An 18,199-nucleotide genomic window follows, 5' to 3' on the forward strand; every position below is an offset into this window, starting at 1 on the left:
ATGGAAGTTGTGATTAAAGCTGTAAGGGAGGATTTTTGTTGTAACTGTCAGATTAAAAATGTCTGCCAGAGGCTCACTGAGAATATGACTACTTTTAGATTTTTTGGAGTGCAAAGTTTGAACTTCCAGAATTTTTTCTATCTTTTTTTTTTTTTATAATAGCTGTAAAATACATTAATACACACATCTATATCTGTTGTACGCAACATATTTCAGTATCGGTATTAAAGACACAAATTTAGTGTTGATTTACTGTATCAGAGTAAAACATTGCATTTGTCTTTGAGCAGTTGAATGCTGTGCATCTGTCCCACATGGCTGCAACACTAGGAGCCGCACAAGAAGAGGATGGGAAGAAGCAGCTTCCAGATTGCATTCCAAGTGAGAATGGACTTGTACTCACCAACCTTGGCAGGTACCAGGTAAGATTGCCATGTGATGTGTCAGTAAATGTTCAAACAGATAATACCTTGGCCACTGTAATCCTGTTTCCTTTTGTACAGGAAGGCACTAAGCTCCTCAGTGTTCCTTCATAAGAAATGCTGTCTTCCAGTAGAAGATGCACAGTACTTTACTTGAACTTTGTTTTCGGTTTTAGTCAGAGCTTCATTGAATATCCAGGCTTATTCACATGTGCAGTGTACAAGTAGGGTTAAGCCCCATTTGTTGGTTTATTACACTATGTACTGCATTTCCTTGTCATGTGTTTCCTCTCTTTATATTTGTGCATGCTATTTTAAAGGTGCTTACACACGTAGAAATATATGTATTATATGTCTAATATGTGTTTATATTTGTACATGTATGCATCTACACTTAAGAACTGTAAAAGCTTCATAGTACTTTATTAGCCAAACTCCCAAGTATTTCAATTAATAAAGTAAAAATTATTTATTTAGTTCCAGTATTTTACATATCACTTATGTGAAGTATAAAAGAGGATATCCAAAAATCTTGTGGAAAACTCCAGGGTTTGGATGAGATTCCAAGTTTGCCTAACATGCTACATCAGTACAAGCATGTAATCCAACAGCATAGTCTTGTGCCTTACCTGGCTGCTCAGTATGTCACTATTAAACATTACAGGTGCTTGTGTTTTTATCGTTCTGTTCAAGAATGTAAAAACTCAGAGAGAGCCCTCCCCCAATTCTGTACAGTTTCCCAAAAAGGGATCTCATCACCTGCATCCCTCCTGCCTTATGACAAGCATTGGCTGAGAAAATGGAGTCCTCTCTTAGTGAAGCTTTCATAATCCTTGCATCATGTCACTTTAAGACATGGATATATTTCATGAGTTGGATGCATCAACTTCCACTAATGACCAGTGAGACTGCTTTGACAAAGTAAAAAAACCTTCCTTCAGCAAAAAGATAAGAGCAGTGCAACAGCGGATGTCCTTCCATATCACTGTTGGAGTATTCTTTACAATTGGGATCTCCTGCCAAGAGTAGCCCGACATCCAGCCAGTATACCAAAGCCTTTAGCTTGCAATAGGTATGCTACATCTCACACATATGCTCCCCACACACAGCGTAGGGCATAAAGGTAACATACAGAAGTACCATCCTCAAAACTTCTGTGCTGACACTCCGAACACCATCTTCAATCATCTATCTGAACACTCACTCTTCGTGTTTCACTGTTGTAGTCATCATTTGTGATTTATCCCTGCTGGGTAGCCCTCAGCCAGCCCGAATACCAGAGTAAAAGATTTCCCTCCTGTGCCGGCTGTCAAGTCGTCTGAGACTGACGTCAGGTCTTCAGGCCTATAAAAGGATGCATTTGATGCCATTACAGCAGTCTTTCTTGCCGTGGAGCCCGAAGCAGTTTGCGAGTGCATTGGTCGGCCGTTGCCAGGGTGAGGAAGAAACCTACTAAAGCCAAGTGCCCTGTTGGGGAACCATTTCTTGCACTTAAACCGATGTCCGAGAAAGTGAATAAATGTCTCTGTTGCGGAAAACAAATACCACACTGAGACTTTCATAATCTGTGTGTAACTTGTTTAGGCCCTGACCACAACATCCCTGGATATCACTTCTGTGCCTTATTTAATGCTAAGACCATCCATAGAAGAGCTGAATTTGTAGATAGGCATTTCAGGGAGAGTAGTTACCAATGCGAAATGGCGTCCGTCGGTCATTCTACTGTGGAACTCCAAAAAAAGAGAAAGGAAAGAGACCACAGAAGGTTAGGCCCTCACTATTCAAACCTGAAGTCAGCCAGCTAACCATCCACTAGTACAGCGGAACTCAGTGAGGCGCATAAGCAGCCCCTGACGACAGCTGAAGAGCCATCGCAGGCCTCTACCGAGACCTTTTTGGAGTCCGGTACGCCACCAGATCAGGCATTTCCTACCAAAATGACAGTCGTCAGCCCCACAGTTGAGTCCAGAGCCACTTTACAGGCCCCGGCTTCCACGGAGGCCTTTCAGATGACCGATGCCAGACAAAGACCGATGGCCGCGCCACCAATCAAAACCACACATAAAGCCCATTGAATCATTTATACCTAAGACCAAGGCCACCCCTAGGAAAACACCTTCCTCGGACCCCAGTCGCCGACTACCTCTCACCCAACCTGCTCAGTCTCAGCAGGCAGTTAGGATGGCTGAGGATTTGATCTCTGTCATCAGGGTAACCAGTCTGCTCAAGCTACCCCAGCCTAAAGTAAAAGGGACCTTTCTCCAAAGGTGCTTTCGGAGCCAGAGTCAGAGGACTCTGAATTTCTGGACTCAGACACCGAAGAACAGCCCCTGGCAGCCTTTGAAGGCTCCGATGCTGAGGAATCCATTCATTCTGCATCCCCTCCTGAGGACCTCTCATTCGGGGAGACCTTAAATTCCCTCAGCGTTTCCTTTGGGAGCCTCAGGACTACCCCCAGTCAAAGAAGAGACTGAGAGAGTTCCTGGACTTGCCACAACATAAACCCTTAGCCATTCCTCCCATTCTGGATTTGGTGGAGGATATTTTCCTGGTGTCTGGCTTCACTCCTCATGCCTTGCCCCCTGCACCTAGAAAGCCTGACAGGTATTATAGGGTGCCAGACACCCATAACTATTTGTTCAAGAACCCTGCATCTGACCCAGAGGTCATTACTGAGTGACCTAAGGGAGCTAGGGCCAGTTCCTCCAAAAATCCCATACCCTCTAATAAGGAGAGCAGAGCCTTGGACCAATGGGGCAAGAAGGTCTACACTTCGGCTACCCTAGCCATTAGAGCTCTCAATTGCCAATTCCATATGCTTAAATATCAACAGAACATGCTGGACTTTATTCCACCTTACCAGAAAGTACTACTACAAGAGAACTAGGAGATCTGATACACTCCAGCTCTCAAGTGGCCAAGCATTCCCTGCATTGCGGCTTTGATGCTTTGGAAGCCTCTAGCAGGGCTGCAGTTTCTGGCGCATTCATTAGCAGGCATGCATGGTTGAGGGAGCAATCAGTGCATAATGAGGTTAAATCAAAACTTCTGGATGTCCCCTAGGAGAAAGCAGAGGAGGTGATTAAGAAAATGGAAGACAGGGCCAAGTTAATGCAGACAGTCACAGACTTCCTGCATGTTCAACCTGCCAGATTCAGCAGGAACTTCTCTACCAAGCACTGGTCCTTTCCTGCCCAAGCAAAAACTGTGTAAAGGAAGGGGCGCAGAGCTAGGCCCCCCCCAGGTACCAGCAGCAAAGCCAGCAGAGGGCTAGACAGTGGACCTCTACTACGCCTAGGCAAGGGCTTTCTAAGTCCACTCCCTACCCTAAGGACTCGCATTGACTCCTCCTCTCCCCTCTGCCCCTCCCCCCCAGACAGGCTAAGAGGAAGACTTTCCCTATTCCTAGACAAGTGGCAAACCATCACCACAGATCGTTGGGTCTTAAAAATAATTTTCAAGGGATACAGATTTACTTTGATATAGAACCCCAGATTTTCAGGTTTTCCAGCCGTACCAGCAAACCAGAGGACGGAGGCCATCCACCAAATTCAAAAACTTTGTGCTCAAGGAGCAGTGGAGCCAGTACCAAAGGAACAAGCTGGAGAAGTATTTTATTCAATGTTGTTCCTAGTACCCAGAAAAGAGGGCACCTGGCACCCTATTCTAGACCTGTCCATATTAAACCTGTCCTTCCTAGTGCCAAAATTCAAAATGCTGACCCTTCACAAGCTCTTTCCAATGTTGGCACCAAATGCTTGGCTAGTGACCCAAGATCTTAAGGATGCCTACCTCCATATCCCCATAAGGAAGTCCTGCAAGAGTTTCCTATGCTTCATAGCAGGTTCAGAGCACTTTCAGTTCTCTGCTCTGCCGTTTGGCTTATCTACTGCTCCCAGAGTCTTCACCAAGTGCCTAGCTCTTGCTGTTAAGTTGTCATTCTCGCTGGATGGGTTCGGAGCCAATCCTCGGCTCCGACTCGGCCTATACTATAGCTCGAGAGCTATTTTTACCGGCTCGAGGCAGCCCTATATCCCACAATACCATGCTCTAACTCCCCAGATCTCGTTTGCCGCTTCGCTTCGAGGTTGCGTTTTTACTGGCTCAGGTCAGTTAAGAACTTTTTGTGTAGTTTGTTTTAGATAAAAGGCTAGATTCCCTTTCTAATTATATTCCCCATTGTATGTATTACCTATTCCAAACCTTATTAGCTAAAAATTTTATTAAGCCCCCCCCCCCCCCCTTTTTTAGTCAAACTTATAGACGGCCTTCGGGCCTTAGCTTTTCTATAGTTTTCCTATAGTTCCGTTTTTTAGTGTGTGTGTGAGTCAGTCCTTTAACTTCTCCCCTTGTGTAGAGTTTGAGTGTGAGTTGAGTGCTGACTGTGTTAACTCTTAGTGTCCACCATAATGTCTAAAGACACTAAGATTTCAGGATTCAAGAAGTGTGACTCGTGCTGTCAGAAGATGTCTCTGACAGACGGTCACACTTCTTGTGTTTATTGTTTAGGACCCTTGCACTTGCAGGACTCTTGTTTCGTGTGTCACGGATTTAGTTCGAGTCCTGCAGGAGCGCCGTAATAAGTTGATTTTGAGGGGCTTATTGAAGCCCGACGACTTCCCGTCTAAGTCTGGCTCGGGCAAGTCGCCCAAGCCTGCCAAACCCTCGGCTCCAGCTTCTGAGTCGACGGCTGGCGGAACCGAAAGTGCTCCAACATCGGCTCCGGCCGGATCCGATGCAAGCAAGACTTTGCCCGCTCCGAAACCCTTTTCGGAGCCGACAACAGCACGCAAGCGCTCTAGATCGCCCTCAGTAGAGTCCGTTCGATTGGCTCCAACATCGCCTTTACTGTCAGAGCGGAGTCATAGGACTCATTCTTCCAGGTCTTCCAGGCTGTTCGACCATGACATTGAGAGGGTGGTCAGTAGACTACTCAAGTACCAGGCACTGGCCCAAATAATTCATAGCCCATCTCATCAGACTGTGGCTCCCTCGGTACCACTTTCGATTCCTCCTCCGACTCTTCAGTTGAGTTCGGAGCCGGAGTTTGTCGGAACTGGGACCTTGCACACGTCGGAGCCGATATCACCACCTTCGGCTCAGACGTCATTGGCACCGACCTCTTCAGTGGTGCCATCCATGGAGAGGTCCAGGCGCTGAGACTCCATCGTCTGCTCCGAGGGGGCGAGTGGCATCGGACCCTTGTCCGACACCGTTCTCCCTCTCTGAGCATCGGCTCGGGTTAGTTCGGCCCCGACATCATTCTCGGAGCCTTCTCTGTCGGCGCCGGGGGGGCGGTCCTGGTATAAACAATTAAAAGATGAGAGATGACATCAGTATTCTGCCTTCTTCAGACAAACAGCAAAATGATGAGTTACACAAAGTTTTATATAAAAGCATTTGTTACAAACCAATCAAAAGCAAGTGCATTATTTAATTAGTAACCTTAAAAGGAAATAGTGAATGCCAGATAAAGCCAGATAGCTCATTTTAAAAACCGCATCAACATTTTACATAGAAGTGTCATAAAAAATACTTTTGAATGAAGTGTTAAAATATATACTGTGTACTGGTAGTTAATTCTACGTATAATTAGTTTAGTGAGCGTTAATACTCACAAAAAGCATAAGGGATTTGTTCATAGGTTCATAGGTTCATAGGTTCATACTAGGCTATCTGATCTCCCATCCATTGGTCAAGATTTCTCTTGAACGTGATGAATCTATCCTCCAGGTTTAAGTCTTATTCATCAAATCTGGGTTTGACATGGCCTTGTATGTTAGGCAAAGGTCACCTCAGATGTTTGAGACCCTTTATCCTTTTGGTGAGGAACCCAGCTGCTGGAAGTGTCGGGTCAGATACAGAACCCCACAGGCATTGTACTCAATCATTGGTCTGATGAGTGATGAGTATAGGGAGACTATGACCTCCCTTGATCTAGATGAGAATCCCTTCATGATAAGGTGGGCAATGTAGAAGGTCTTCCTAACTACTTTAGCTACATGGGTGTCGAATGACAGACTACTATCAACCTGGGTCCCCAGGTCCCTGATAACTTCTTCTGTGCTCAGTAGATTGCCACCTATTTGGTAGCATATGCATTTTTGGCATTTAACTTTAGGCCATGGCTCTGGCACCAGTTATCCGCTTCTGTGAGACCCTTCTGAAGGATATCTGTGTCAGATGTTTGCAGTCATCTGCAAACTTTGTCAGCCCCTGTGGTACACCACTTGTGACAAGCTTTGAGTCTGACATGGCACCAGCAACTCTGACCCTGTGGGTTCTGTCACTCAGCCAGTTTGTAACCCATCTTGTGATGTATGGGTTAACATTTAAGCTGATGTAACGATTTTCAATGATACCAGATCGAGGTAGGCTGTATGGACTGCCTTTCCTCATCAATGGCTTTGGTGACTGTTTCGAAAAAGTCAACCAAGTTTAGAAGGCATGATCTGCCTTTGACAAAGCCAAACTGGGATGGATCCAAAGTCTGCAAATTCCCTATGTCTTTATTTATGAGGTCCATTATGATCCTCTCCATGGCTTTGCAGATTGTGAAGTGGGACCACAGTTGCAGTCAGAGGTAAGACAATGATTAAACAGCTGTCCTAGCTGTGGGTTTAACACCATCAGGTCCCATGGATGCTGTGTTTTTGCGAGATGTTTCTGTCAGCCAGTATGTTGGCTAAAGAAGGCCTTGGCCTGTCTTTTGAGTCTTTTTTAGCTTTTTCTCTCAAAATTTGCTTTGGATGATTTTATGAGAGCTCTTAGTTTTTACTTATAGTGATCAAGGGTGTCTTTTGCTCTGATCGTTTCCATTATAGGCTTATGATTGAAAATATGTTGACACACAATAGAGAGGAGGACCTTTTATGTTGTTAAAAATGAAGCAGCGTAGTAAAAAATTCTCATAAACTATGAAAGTTAAAAGTATTTATATGAAAATGTTATAAATATACCAGAAAATATTATATATTTCTACATTAGATAATGTAAAAGCAATGTGATGCGGAAAATAAAAAAAATTTCATTCATTTATTGAAAAGGTATCATTGATACCTTTTAAGTGTGGTGCATGTGCCCAATGTAAAATACATCAAAGGACAGATTTATTTTATTATTATTAATAAATAATACGAGGTGGAATATCAATACAGTGAAACAAATCTGTCACTTATGCAGCTCTGTGTAATTACTGTAAAGTTAAAACTAGAATATATGAATACATGTTACATTATCTAATGTAGAAACACTAACTTTCTATTTATAATGGACCAATTATATGCAGATTCAACTATCAGTATACAGTTTATACATTAATAGGGCGGTCCTGGTATCCTCGGAACCAGGGCTGTCTTCGGTGCCTGATAGGGGAGCCTTTGCGGTGATGAGGAGCATGCTGGATCCGGTGTCCGCTCCAAGGCTGGTTCCTTCAGCTCCTCCCTCTACAGTGCCTGTTACGGTCTCTGGTCATCCTCTTGAATCTGATAGCAGAGATCCAAAGCGCAGGGTACCCACTTTGGGTGTCTCTTCCTCGTCCGAGGCCTCCCCTGAATTTTCAGGGAACCCCCTAGGAAAATAAAGTGCAAGAGGAAGCACGTGGACTCCCCAGAGTCTCTCACTTCGGACACTGACTTGGATGAGTCGGAGGGTTCCCCGAGATCCCCCTCTGAGGATGTCTCCTTTTCAGACATCCTAGAGATCCTAAAACAGAGGGGGAATTGGTCCACCCTCAAACCCTCCGAGGACGAGTCGGTTTACCTTGACGCTTTTGGGTCTCACCCTTCCACCTCCTGTGTGTCCTCCTTTCGACCCACTGATGGAAGTAGTGGCCAGAAAGGCGTGGGCAGCTCCTGACTCGATGGAACCTACCCCTAGGAGGCCTTCTAAATTTATTTCTGCTCCGGTAGACAAACCATTTCTGACCAAGGGTGTCTCGGTAGATGCTATGGTAGTAGCAGCCGCCACTAAGAAGGAATTAGCTGATCCTTCTGTACCTGTTCATCCCCCTACAAAGACTCTAGGACTATGGACAGGTACGGGAAGCAGACATTTGCTTCAGCGACCTTTGCCATGCGGTCGCTGAACTATTTGTCATTTCACCGCTTTCAGAGAGATTTGCTCAAAGAACTGGGTGAAACCATACAGGATCCTTCTGCTGTGGGGTATCAGGACAAGATTAACTCCCAGCTGGCTACCCTGAATTCCATTGCCAACTCCTCCATGCAGCTTATCTCTTATGCAGCCGATGGAGCGAGTAGGGCCGCAGGCACAGGTGTTACATTGAGACGTCACGCCTGGATGCAACTCTGAAATTTTGCTGATCCCTTCAAGGCGTCCTTCACCAACACCCCCTTTGATGGTTCAGAGTTGTTTGGACCTCAGGTGAAGACTACCCTCACCAGGTGCGAGCAAGATGGTAAGACTCTCTCTGCCATGGGAGTCCACTTTTCCACACCATCTAGACCATACCCTAAAGGTCAGAAGGGTGGAAAGATGTGGTTCCGCAAACCACCGGGAGTCACGCCTGCCGCACGTGGTGAACTTCCTCCCAGAGGCAGAGGGGGGGACAATAATAGACGCCGCCCCAGGGGCAAAGGGGGTCCACAGAACCAGGGTTCCAGGGAATCATTCCCTGACCAACCCTTTCAGCATCCCTGAGAAGCTGCCCGACTGTCCACCTTCGGAGGCAGTCGGGGGAAGATTATCTCTGTATCCAGAAGCCTGGCAATCCCTCTCTCAAGACAAATGGGTACAGTTGATCATGTCCAAGGGTTACAAAATCCCCTTCATTTCCCCTCCGATCCAATCGCCGAGACCCGTCCCAGACCTACCACCCGCACAAAGGGGTCAGGCACAACTAGAGATAAAAAAGCTGTTAGAAGAGTCATCGAGGCAGTCCCAGCAGATCAGCTAGGATCCGGAATTTACTCCAGGTTCTTTTTGGTACCAAAAAAGACAGGAGACTGGGGACCCATTTTGGACCTCAGCAGACTGAACAAGTCTGTGCAGAAGACAAAATTTCGGATGGTAACGCTGCAGTCCATTCTGCCCTTCTTGGGCAGAGACAACTGGATGTGCTCGTTAGACCTTCAGGACACATACTATCATATAAAGATACACAGGCGCTCCAGGAGGTTTCTCCGCTTCCGGCTGGGAGCCAGTCATTACCAATTCAGAACCCTGCCCTTTGGTCTCACCACAGACCCCCGGGTGTTCACCAAATGTTTGGCAGTGGTCACGGCTCATCTGAGACAAAAAGGATTCCAGGTGTTTCCATATTTAGACGACTGGCTTATTACCGCTACCACCAAGCAGCATCTTATCATAGCCAGGGATTACACCATTCGCATTTGCAACAAACTAGGTATTTCCATAAATTTCGCAAAATCCACCTTGTCGCCTTGTCAATGTATAAACTTCATAGGCGCCGTGTTAAATGCCACAGAAATGTCTGCAACATTACCACCTCAGAGAGTGACAGACATACGGCGGAATGTTCAGTTTCTGCTTCAGTGCAACAAAATTCAAGTCAAGTTAGTACTGAAAACATTAGGCCTCATGGCAGCGGCGATTCTCCTTCTCCCCTTAGCCCGCTTCCACATGAGAATTCTCCAGTGGATGCCTTTTTCTCAGTGGTCCTTTCAACGGCTCCCAATGACTCACCACATTTTGATAACCCCAACTTGCAAAACACACCTCTCCTGGTGGATGGTCTCCCCTCAACTTTTTCAGGGCAGACCCTTTGTTCTTCCCCCTCCAGTTGCCACGGTGACAACGGATGCCTCCCTGATCGGGTGGGGGGGGCACTATCAGGGCAGGACTGTCCAGGGCACATGGCAACAATTAGAATGCCACCTGCACATAAATGTCCTGGAGATGAGAGCAGTGCTTTTATCGTTGCAAGCCCTTCAGGACTCTCTTCCCACTGGGACTATAGCAGTTCAAACAGACAATATGTCTGTAGTGTGGTACATAAACAAACGGGGCGGAACAAAGTCCTACCCCCTATGTCGAGAAGCACTCAGACTCTGGCAGTTGGCGATCTCCTCTCAGCGGTTTCTGATAGCACATCCCTGGGAGGTCCAACGTCATAGCGGACAAAATGAGCAGAACAATTCTCATGCCTCATGAGTGGTCTCTAAATCAAGCGGTACCAGAGAGAATTTTCTAGAAGTGGGGCCAGCCTTGCTGCGACCTTTTCACAACACCTCAAAACAGCAAGTGCCTCGACTTCTTCACACTCTTCCCACTACCAGGCCACCCCCCCCCCCCAGAGACGCTCTTATCCACGATTGGCCTCGGGGTCTTCTATATGTTTTTCCCCCCTTTCCATTGATCCCGCAATTAATTCAGAAAGCAACCGCATTGAGATCCAAAATGGTCCTCATTGCCCCGTACTGGCCTCGACAAGTATGGTTTCCGTTCCTGCACCGTCATCTACTGGAACAGCCCTGGCATCTGGAACCATTTCCAGACCTTTTGACCCATCTGACGGGCAAGCTGCACCAGTCTCTTCACTCCCTCAACCTCACAGCTTGGTTGCTCCACTTCCAACCTTAGCCAGGCTTCCCTTTATTTCTCTTCCTGTCCGTGATATCATTCTTGCCTCCCATAAGTCCAATACTAGGAAGACTTATGCGAGTAAATGGAAGCGTTTTTTGTTCTGGGCAGAAGCTAGGTCCTTAGATCCTTTTAATGCACCAATTCATAAAGTTCTAGATTTTCTAGCAGAGCTTTTTCATTCAGGGTCGTCGTCAGCCACTATCAAGAGTACAAGTAGCGGCCATTGCCAATTTTCATGTAGACCTCTCGGAAACCAATATTATGTCACATAAGCTCTGTAAAGCTTTCCTCAAGGGCATCTTCTTACTCAGACCTCCCATTAAGGATCCTCCTCCACAATGGGATCTAAATTTAGTGTTAACTTCATTAATTCTCCCTCCCTTTGAGCCTGCAGCTTCTTGTTTCCCTCAAGCTTCTCTCTTGGAAAACTCTGTTTTTGGTGGCTATAACTTCTGCCAAGAAGGGTGACGGAACTTCAAGCCTTGTCTGTCCATCCCCCTTATTTGGTTTTTCATAAAGACAGGGTAGCTCTCAGAACGAATCCTTCCTTCCTACCAAAAGTTTCGTCTGAATCAAATCTGAACCACACTATTGACTTGCCTGTTTTCTTCCCAAATTATTCAAACAGGGCTGAACAGAAACTACATTCCTTGGATGTTCATCGTCAACTGCGGTATTATCTAGACAGGACAAAACAATTCAGAAAGTCAGAACAGCTCTTCCTCTTTTATGCTGATGGAAAGAAAGGACTTCCGGTATCAAAGGTAACTCTTTCCAGATGGTTAGCATCCATCATTACCTTTGTCTACGAGTTGAGACACAAACAACTCCCTTCAAGACCTAAGGCTCATTCAACCAGGCCACTATCAACCTCAACAGCCTTTCAAGCAAGGTTACCATTAATTGCCATTTGTGCAGCAGCTACATGGGCTTCTCAACATACTTTTATTACCCATTACAAACTTGATATAGCCTCCGGAAATTGAGCTGATTTTGGTTCCACCGTACTCGAGTCTGTTCCGTTGAGCCACCCAGGACCAAGGTGCTAGGAACGCTGTCCCATCCAGCAAGAATGAAGGCGAGAATGACAACTTAACATTAAGAAGTTATGTACCTACCATAACGTTCCACGTTAGTTGTCTTCTTCTCGCCTTCTTTCTTGCGTCCCTCCCTCCTGCCCCCTAGCCTGGACAGACTTGAAGGTCTCTGAGTCCATCTCTTTCATGATAGATAAGTATCTAGGGTTGTCCGTATCATGAGTATTACCAGCAGGAAGACCATATCTTTGTACAAAGGCTTATTTTTTGGTAACAATAAAACTATACTATGTGTTAGCTGCCAACGAGATCTGGGGAGTTAGTGCATGGTCTTGTGGGATATAGGGCTGCCTTGAGCCGGTAAAAATAGCTCTCGAGCTATAGTATAGGCCAAGTTGGAGCCGAGGATCGGCTCCGAACCCATCCAGCAAGAAAGAAGGCGAGAAGAAGACAACTAACATGGAACATTATGGTAGGTACATAACTTCTTATTATTGGCCTTTGCAGTCAGAAAGACATACAGATTTACCCCTATGTGGACTACTGCTTCATCCAGCCGGACACCAAGGAGAAACTCCTGCAGGATCTTACCTTTGTCCAAACCCTCCTAACCTCTCTGGGATTTACCATCAACAGGGAAAAAATCCCAATTCTAACCCGCAAGACTGCTAACCTTCTTATGAGCTTTCCTAGACACATTTGCCCAAAGAGCCTTCCTCTCACAAAGATAAAGGGTCTACCCTTTATCACCCTTCCCCAAGGCCAGACCATTACCACCGTTGCCTCATACACAGCCTGGGGGTTCACTTAGGAGATGTGTGCACTCAAGGCATTGGATCAGGGAGATCTAGCCCTCCATATCAACCAGAAGGAAATGCTGGTGGTGCACAGGGGAATTATAGCTTTCAAAGTCCACCTCAGACCAGGAGTAGTCTAGATCAAAACAGACAACACCACAGTCATGTGGTATATCAACAAACAAGGGGGCACACACTCCTACCCCCTTTGTCACCTAGCTGTGCTATTCTGGCAGACAGCCTCAATGATGGGACTTCATCTGATAGCCCAGACAGGGGAGCACAACATCCTGGCAGACCAGCTCAGCAGAAGTGTCCTGGACCTCCACAAGTGGCAGCTGCACAGGGAGACCTTTCTCAGCATCCTACACCTCTGGGAGATGCCGGAGGTAGACCTCTTTGCAACAATAGAAAACAGACAGCTGACCAGGTTCTGCTCCAGGGAGTTCTACCCACAAGCTTGGAAGGTGGACGCTGTCTCCTTTCACTGGGGCAGCCTGTTTGTGTACGCATTCCCTCCCTTGCCACTGATTCCCAGGGTACTTCTAAAGATCAGAGAGGAAGGGTCAAGGGCTATCCTCATTGCCCCAAACCTGCCCAGGCAGCACTGGTGTACCCCTTACTCCTCAGCCTGACCAAGGAGCTACCCATGAGCTTGCCTTTCACAGTAAAGCTGCTAACCCAAGGAAAAGGGTCAGTATTGCATCCAAATCTTAAAACTCTCAGCCTATCTGCATGGCTTATATCCCAGAGGCGGATGTCAGGGCACCTCTGAGCAAGCAGATTCTGTATATCATTAAGGAGGCCAGGAGGCCCAGCACCCGGATATCCTATTCCACAAAATGGAAGAGATTTTACTTCCTGGTGCGACAGTGAGTGAAATCAGCACCCATACCACTCTCACATTGGTTCTGGACTACCTGGTATAGCTCGTGCAGAAGGGATTCTCATATTTCTGTATCAAAATATATGCCACAGCTATCTCTGCTCATTCCCCAATAGAGCAACCTATGTTCTCCCATCCCTTATTAAAATAATTCCTTAGAGGGGTGTCACACATCAGACCAACTAAAAGGCCACCCGCTCCAGCATGGGACCTGAACTTTGTCCTAGAAAAACCAACTTTGCCTCCTTTTGAACCAGCCGCCTCAGCAGAACTGAAGCACCTGTCTTGGAAGACTGGCTTCCTGCTGGCCTGGAGAGTTTCTGAGCTGCAGGCCCTCATGGCCATTGAACCCTTCATTATTTTCCATGCAGACAGGGTTTCTGTCAGAACCAACCCCTCCTTTATGCCTAAGGTGGTCACTGACATGACCCTTAATCAAGCTATCCATCTCCCTACCTTTTTCCCAAACCCACAAAATAAGGGGGAAAGGATTCTGCATACATTAGATGTGCACAGACAGCTTAGAATACCATCTAATAGGAGAGTGGCCTAATGGTTAAGGTGTTTGCCTTACAAACACAAGGTGCAGGGTTTGAGTCTCACAAGGGATAATTGGCTAGGCTTAAAGTAGCTCGCAAGGGCAGTTAGCCTAGTACTAATCTATGAAATCTGGATAGGACCAAGTCTTTCAGAAAGACTGATCAGCTACTGGTTAGCTTCACTCTGGGGGCAGAGGGAAAAACATATCCAAGCAGACCATTTCTAAATGGATATCACACTGTATCCATTTCTGCTACTCCTTTCATGGAAAGATGCCTCCCAAATCAGTCAGAACCCATTTTACTAGGACAGCATCAACTTCCACTGCCAACCCATTCTACTAGGACAGCATCAACTTCCACTGCCTTTCTTAGAGGCGTTTGTACCAAAGATATTTTAGAAGCTGCCACCTGGACATCAGTTCACACCTTCACCAAACACTACCAGATGGCTGTTTTCTCCAAATCCCAGGCAGGTGCTGCTTCAGCAGTCCTGCAGGGCATGCTGGTTTCCACTTAAAGCAGTGCAAGCCTAGACTCAGCTTCTTCCATTCCTTCCACCCTACTTTTCAGCTTTGGGAATCTTCCCACAAGTGATGACTGCAACAGTGAAATACGAAGAACATAGTACAGTTGTGTACACTTACTATAAATGTAGATGTTCAAGTGTATTCACTGTTGTAGTCCTGTTTCCCTCCCACCTTCCCCCTCTTTATTTCCATCATAGTTGATGGGCTACCCCATGTTGGCCTTCTTCAGGCCTTCTTGACGGGGCTGCTATATGTTGGGGGCAAGAAAAACTGATGTAATGGCGTAGGCTGCCTCCTTTTATAGCCCTGATGACCTGACATCAGTCTCAGGCGACTGATAGCCGATGCAGGAGGGAAATCCTTTACTCTGGAATTTGGGCCAGCCGAGGGCTACCCAGCAGGGATAAACCACAAGTGATAACTGCAACAGTGAATACACTCAAACATCTACGTTTATGATAAGTATACACAACTCTACTTTCCTCTGGTTACTAAGCAGCTTTTCAGATAAGTGCCCCATTGGAGTTTTTTCTTATCTACTCTTTTTTCTTTACTCATTGGTTTAATGTCACCCGGAAAGGGGAAATGCCAGTGTGGGAGACAGATTCCCCAAAAGGATCATCACAAGCAGTTTGTTTTGCTTGCGTGCTTCTCATGACCATACATTATTGTCAGGTGTTACGAAAACCTTGTATAGTCTGTCCATCTTTAGCAATTAATTCAAAAAAAACAACGTCTTAAGTTGTTGGCTAAAGATACGATTGAAAAATCTTTCCAGCCTGAGGATCAGCCGTTCTTTCCAGCCTGAGGATCAGCCGTCCACAAAGATGGCTAGGAAATCTCAGTCAGATTCTTCTGATGTACTGCTTTCACTGGACATTTCTCTCAAGGTTAGTGAAATCCCGAAGGACCACCCATTTTTTCAGTCTGATTCCTCTGCCACAACTGCTTCAGAGGTCATCATGGATCCAGGTTCTCACACATCCATGGGGGCCTTACAGACAACTGCTTCAGATGTTCAGGGGGAACCACAGCTATTTCTGTTGGGCCTAGAGGTGTTCCTCAAATCTTGATGAGAGAAGAGATATCTACTACGCTTATAGAGTGCCGTCAGATGTCAGAGCGTCCTAAGATCTTTAAGGTCGATGTCCCTTTAAAGAAGAAGCAGAAAAATCAGCACCTTTCTGCTGCTCCCAAAGATCTTCAGAGTGAATGGCAACATTTCACTTGAGGTCTGTTTAATGCCCCTATGGCTCTGAAGCCTCTGTTCCTGCTCCCCCCTGGTCTTCTGCCTCTGATAAGAGGCTAAGGGAGAAGGTTTTATCTGGTGACTATGTGGTTCTAATGATGAATCATTGACCTATTCTTCACAGATTCCCCTCTCCCTTGGATTATGGTGCTGAGGAAGAGGACTCTATTAATCCTGAATTTCCTTATGAGATTTCTTTTGGTGGCACAATTTACCTTATGATGCCCCCCCACACACACACAAGTGTGATTGTGTTCAGGTCTCTGATGTTCAGAAGACGTACTATGAGCTTCTTCAAATGGAGTCTCCTCAGCCCTCTGCTGTCAGTCATGTTCTTGCTGCCTTGTTGGATGCTTTTTCCACAGCTTCTAAGGCTCCTGACTCCTTGCCCCCTGCTCCTAACTAAATTGATAGGTTTTAAAAGGTGTCTGAGGATTTTAAATTTCTTTATAGCTGCCCCTCGTATGACCCTTATGTTGTTTCTGTTAAGCCATCTAAGCTTTTACCTTCTACAAAGCTGCCCCTTCTTACAAGGACAGTAGAAGTGTGGAGAGGTTGGGTAAGAAAGTGTACACTGCTGCTACCCTAGCCTTTAGGTCTGTGCATTACTAGACCCATATGACAAGGTATATTTTAGCTCTTTTCTCTCAGGCCTGTCAGGTTATTTCTGATCCACCTGGCTCTGAGGGGAAGGCTTCAGCTCTCTCTTTACTAGGGACAACTTCTCAGGTTGTTCACAATTCTATTAAGTGCAAGCTGTGATGCAGATGATGCCTCGTCTAAAGCTGCTGCTTTTCATTCTGTGTAAAGGAGGTATTCCTGGCTTCGACTTCAACCTTTGCCTGACTATATTAAGGCTAAGTTGATGGATGCTTTTGTAGATAAGACATCTTTTTGGTGCTGCTGAGCTGCCCAAGTCCCTTCAGGAAAAGGGTAAGGCTTTACAGGATCTGAAAGATATTTTTATGTGTTCCCAAGTTTCAAAGAAATTACCCTAATAAACCTGTTTTGTCCTCAGGCAGTCTTGCCCTTCCCCCAAAGGTAAAAAGGGTGGTAGAAGGGCTCCTCCTGCAAAGGCTACCCAAACTCCTTCAGCTTAGAAGCCTCTTTTCTTATTTAGTTAAAGATCATTCAGGATTCACGGGTTCTATCCATTATCTGCCAAGGGTATTTTATGGTCTGGAAATCCCTCCTTTCCCCGCTTTTTGAGCATTCCTCAGCCTACTCAGGAACAGCTGCCCTTTTTTCCACAGATACTTCAGGACCTGTTGTCACAAGGAACAATTCAGAAAGTTCCAGCTTCTCAAAGATGGAAGGGGTGTTACTCCAGAATGTTTTTTGGTCCCCAAGAAAGAAGGCATCTGGAGACCTATTCTGGATCTCTTAGCTAAACTCCTTTTTGAAGGTTCCTGCCTTCTGGATGCTATCCCTTCAGACTTTGTTACATCATCTTCCTCAGGCTTTTCTAATTTCCCTGGATGTCAAGGATGCATATCTCCACATCCTAATTCATCCCTTTTCAGGAAGCTTTTATGCTTCTCTGTTGCTTTCTTGCATTTTTAGTTCTGTGCTTTGCCCTTTGGCCTTTCTACTGCCACGAGGGTCTTCACCAAGTACCCCTCTCCTGTGATTGCTTTTTGCAGGATAAGGGGAATACTTTTTCTTTAGCTGGACAACCTTCTCATTCAGGCCTCTTCTCCAGAGATCTTACCTCAACATCTTCACTTTTCTATTTTCTCCTGCAAAGCCTAGGGTTTACAGTGAATTTCCAAAAATCTTTCCTGAATCTTTCTCAGGATCATGTTTTTCTAGGGTACAGGCTTCAGATGGTTCCATTGCTGACGTTTCTGCCTCTTCCCAAGGCTTTAGCTCTGATTGCATTCTTGCAATCCCTTCTTCCTCTGGACTTCATGACAGCCAGGTAGTTTCTAAGGGCTCTGGGTTACAAGGCTTCCACCATTCCCATGCTTCCTGTGGCCAAGCTCCATATGAGAAAGCTCCAGTGATTCCTAAAGTCAGCTTGACTTCAACATTCTTATCCTTAGAATTTTCCAATTTCCCTTCTCCCCTTCCTCAAGCTGGAACTTCAGTGGTGAATTCATCAGTTGTCCATTAATCCATGGCTTCCTTTTCAACCTCCAGCCCCCTCTCAGGAAATTTCACAGATGTCTCG

The 18,199-nt window shown here is 45.9% G+C and overlaps 1 protein-coding gene across 1 annotated transcript in view; it reads left to right on the forward strand.

The window, feature by feature from the left end:
* The window catches only part of SMPD4 (sphingomyelin phosphodiesterase 4), a 1,415,848-nt gene that overhangs the window by 1,365,292 nt on the left and 32,357 nt on the right, over positions 1-18,199 (forward strand). The window contains exon 20 of the mRNA XM_044068837.1: positions 291-422. Within this exon, the coding sequence (XP_043924772.1) occupies positions 291-422 (132 nt within the window). The remainder of the gene's footprint in view (positions 1-290; positions 423-18,199) is intronic.

The sequence above is a fragment of the Protopterus annectens genome, chromosome 4.part0 (genome assembly GCF_019279795.1).
Source record: "Protopterus annectens isolate FY-2018-M chromosome 4.part0, PAN1.0, whole genome shotgun sequence".
In the NCBI taxonomy this organism is placed as follows: domain Eukaryota; kingdom Metazoa; phylum Chordata; order Ceratodontiformes; family Protopteridae; genus Protopterus; species Protopterus annectens.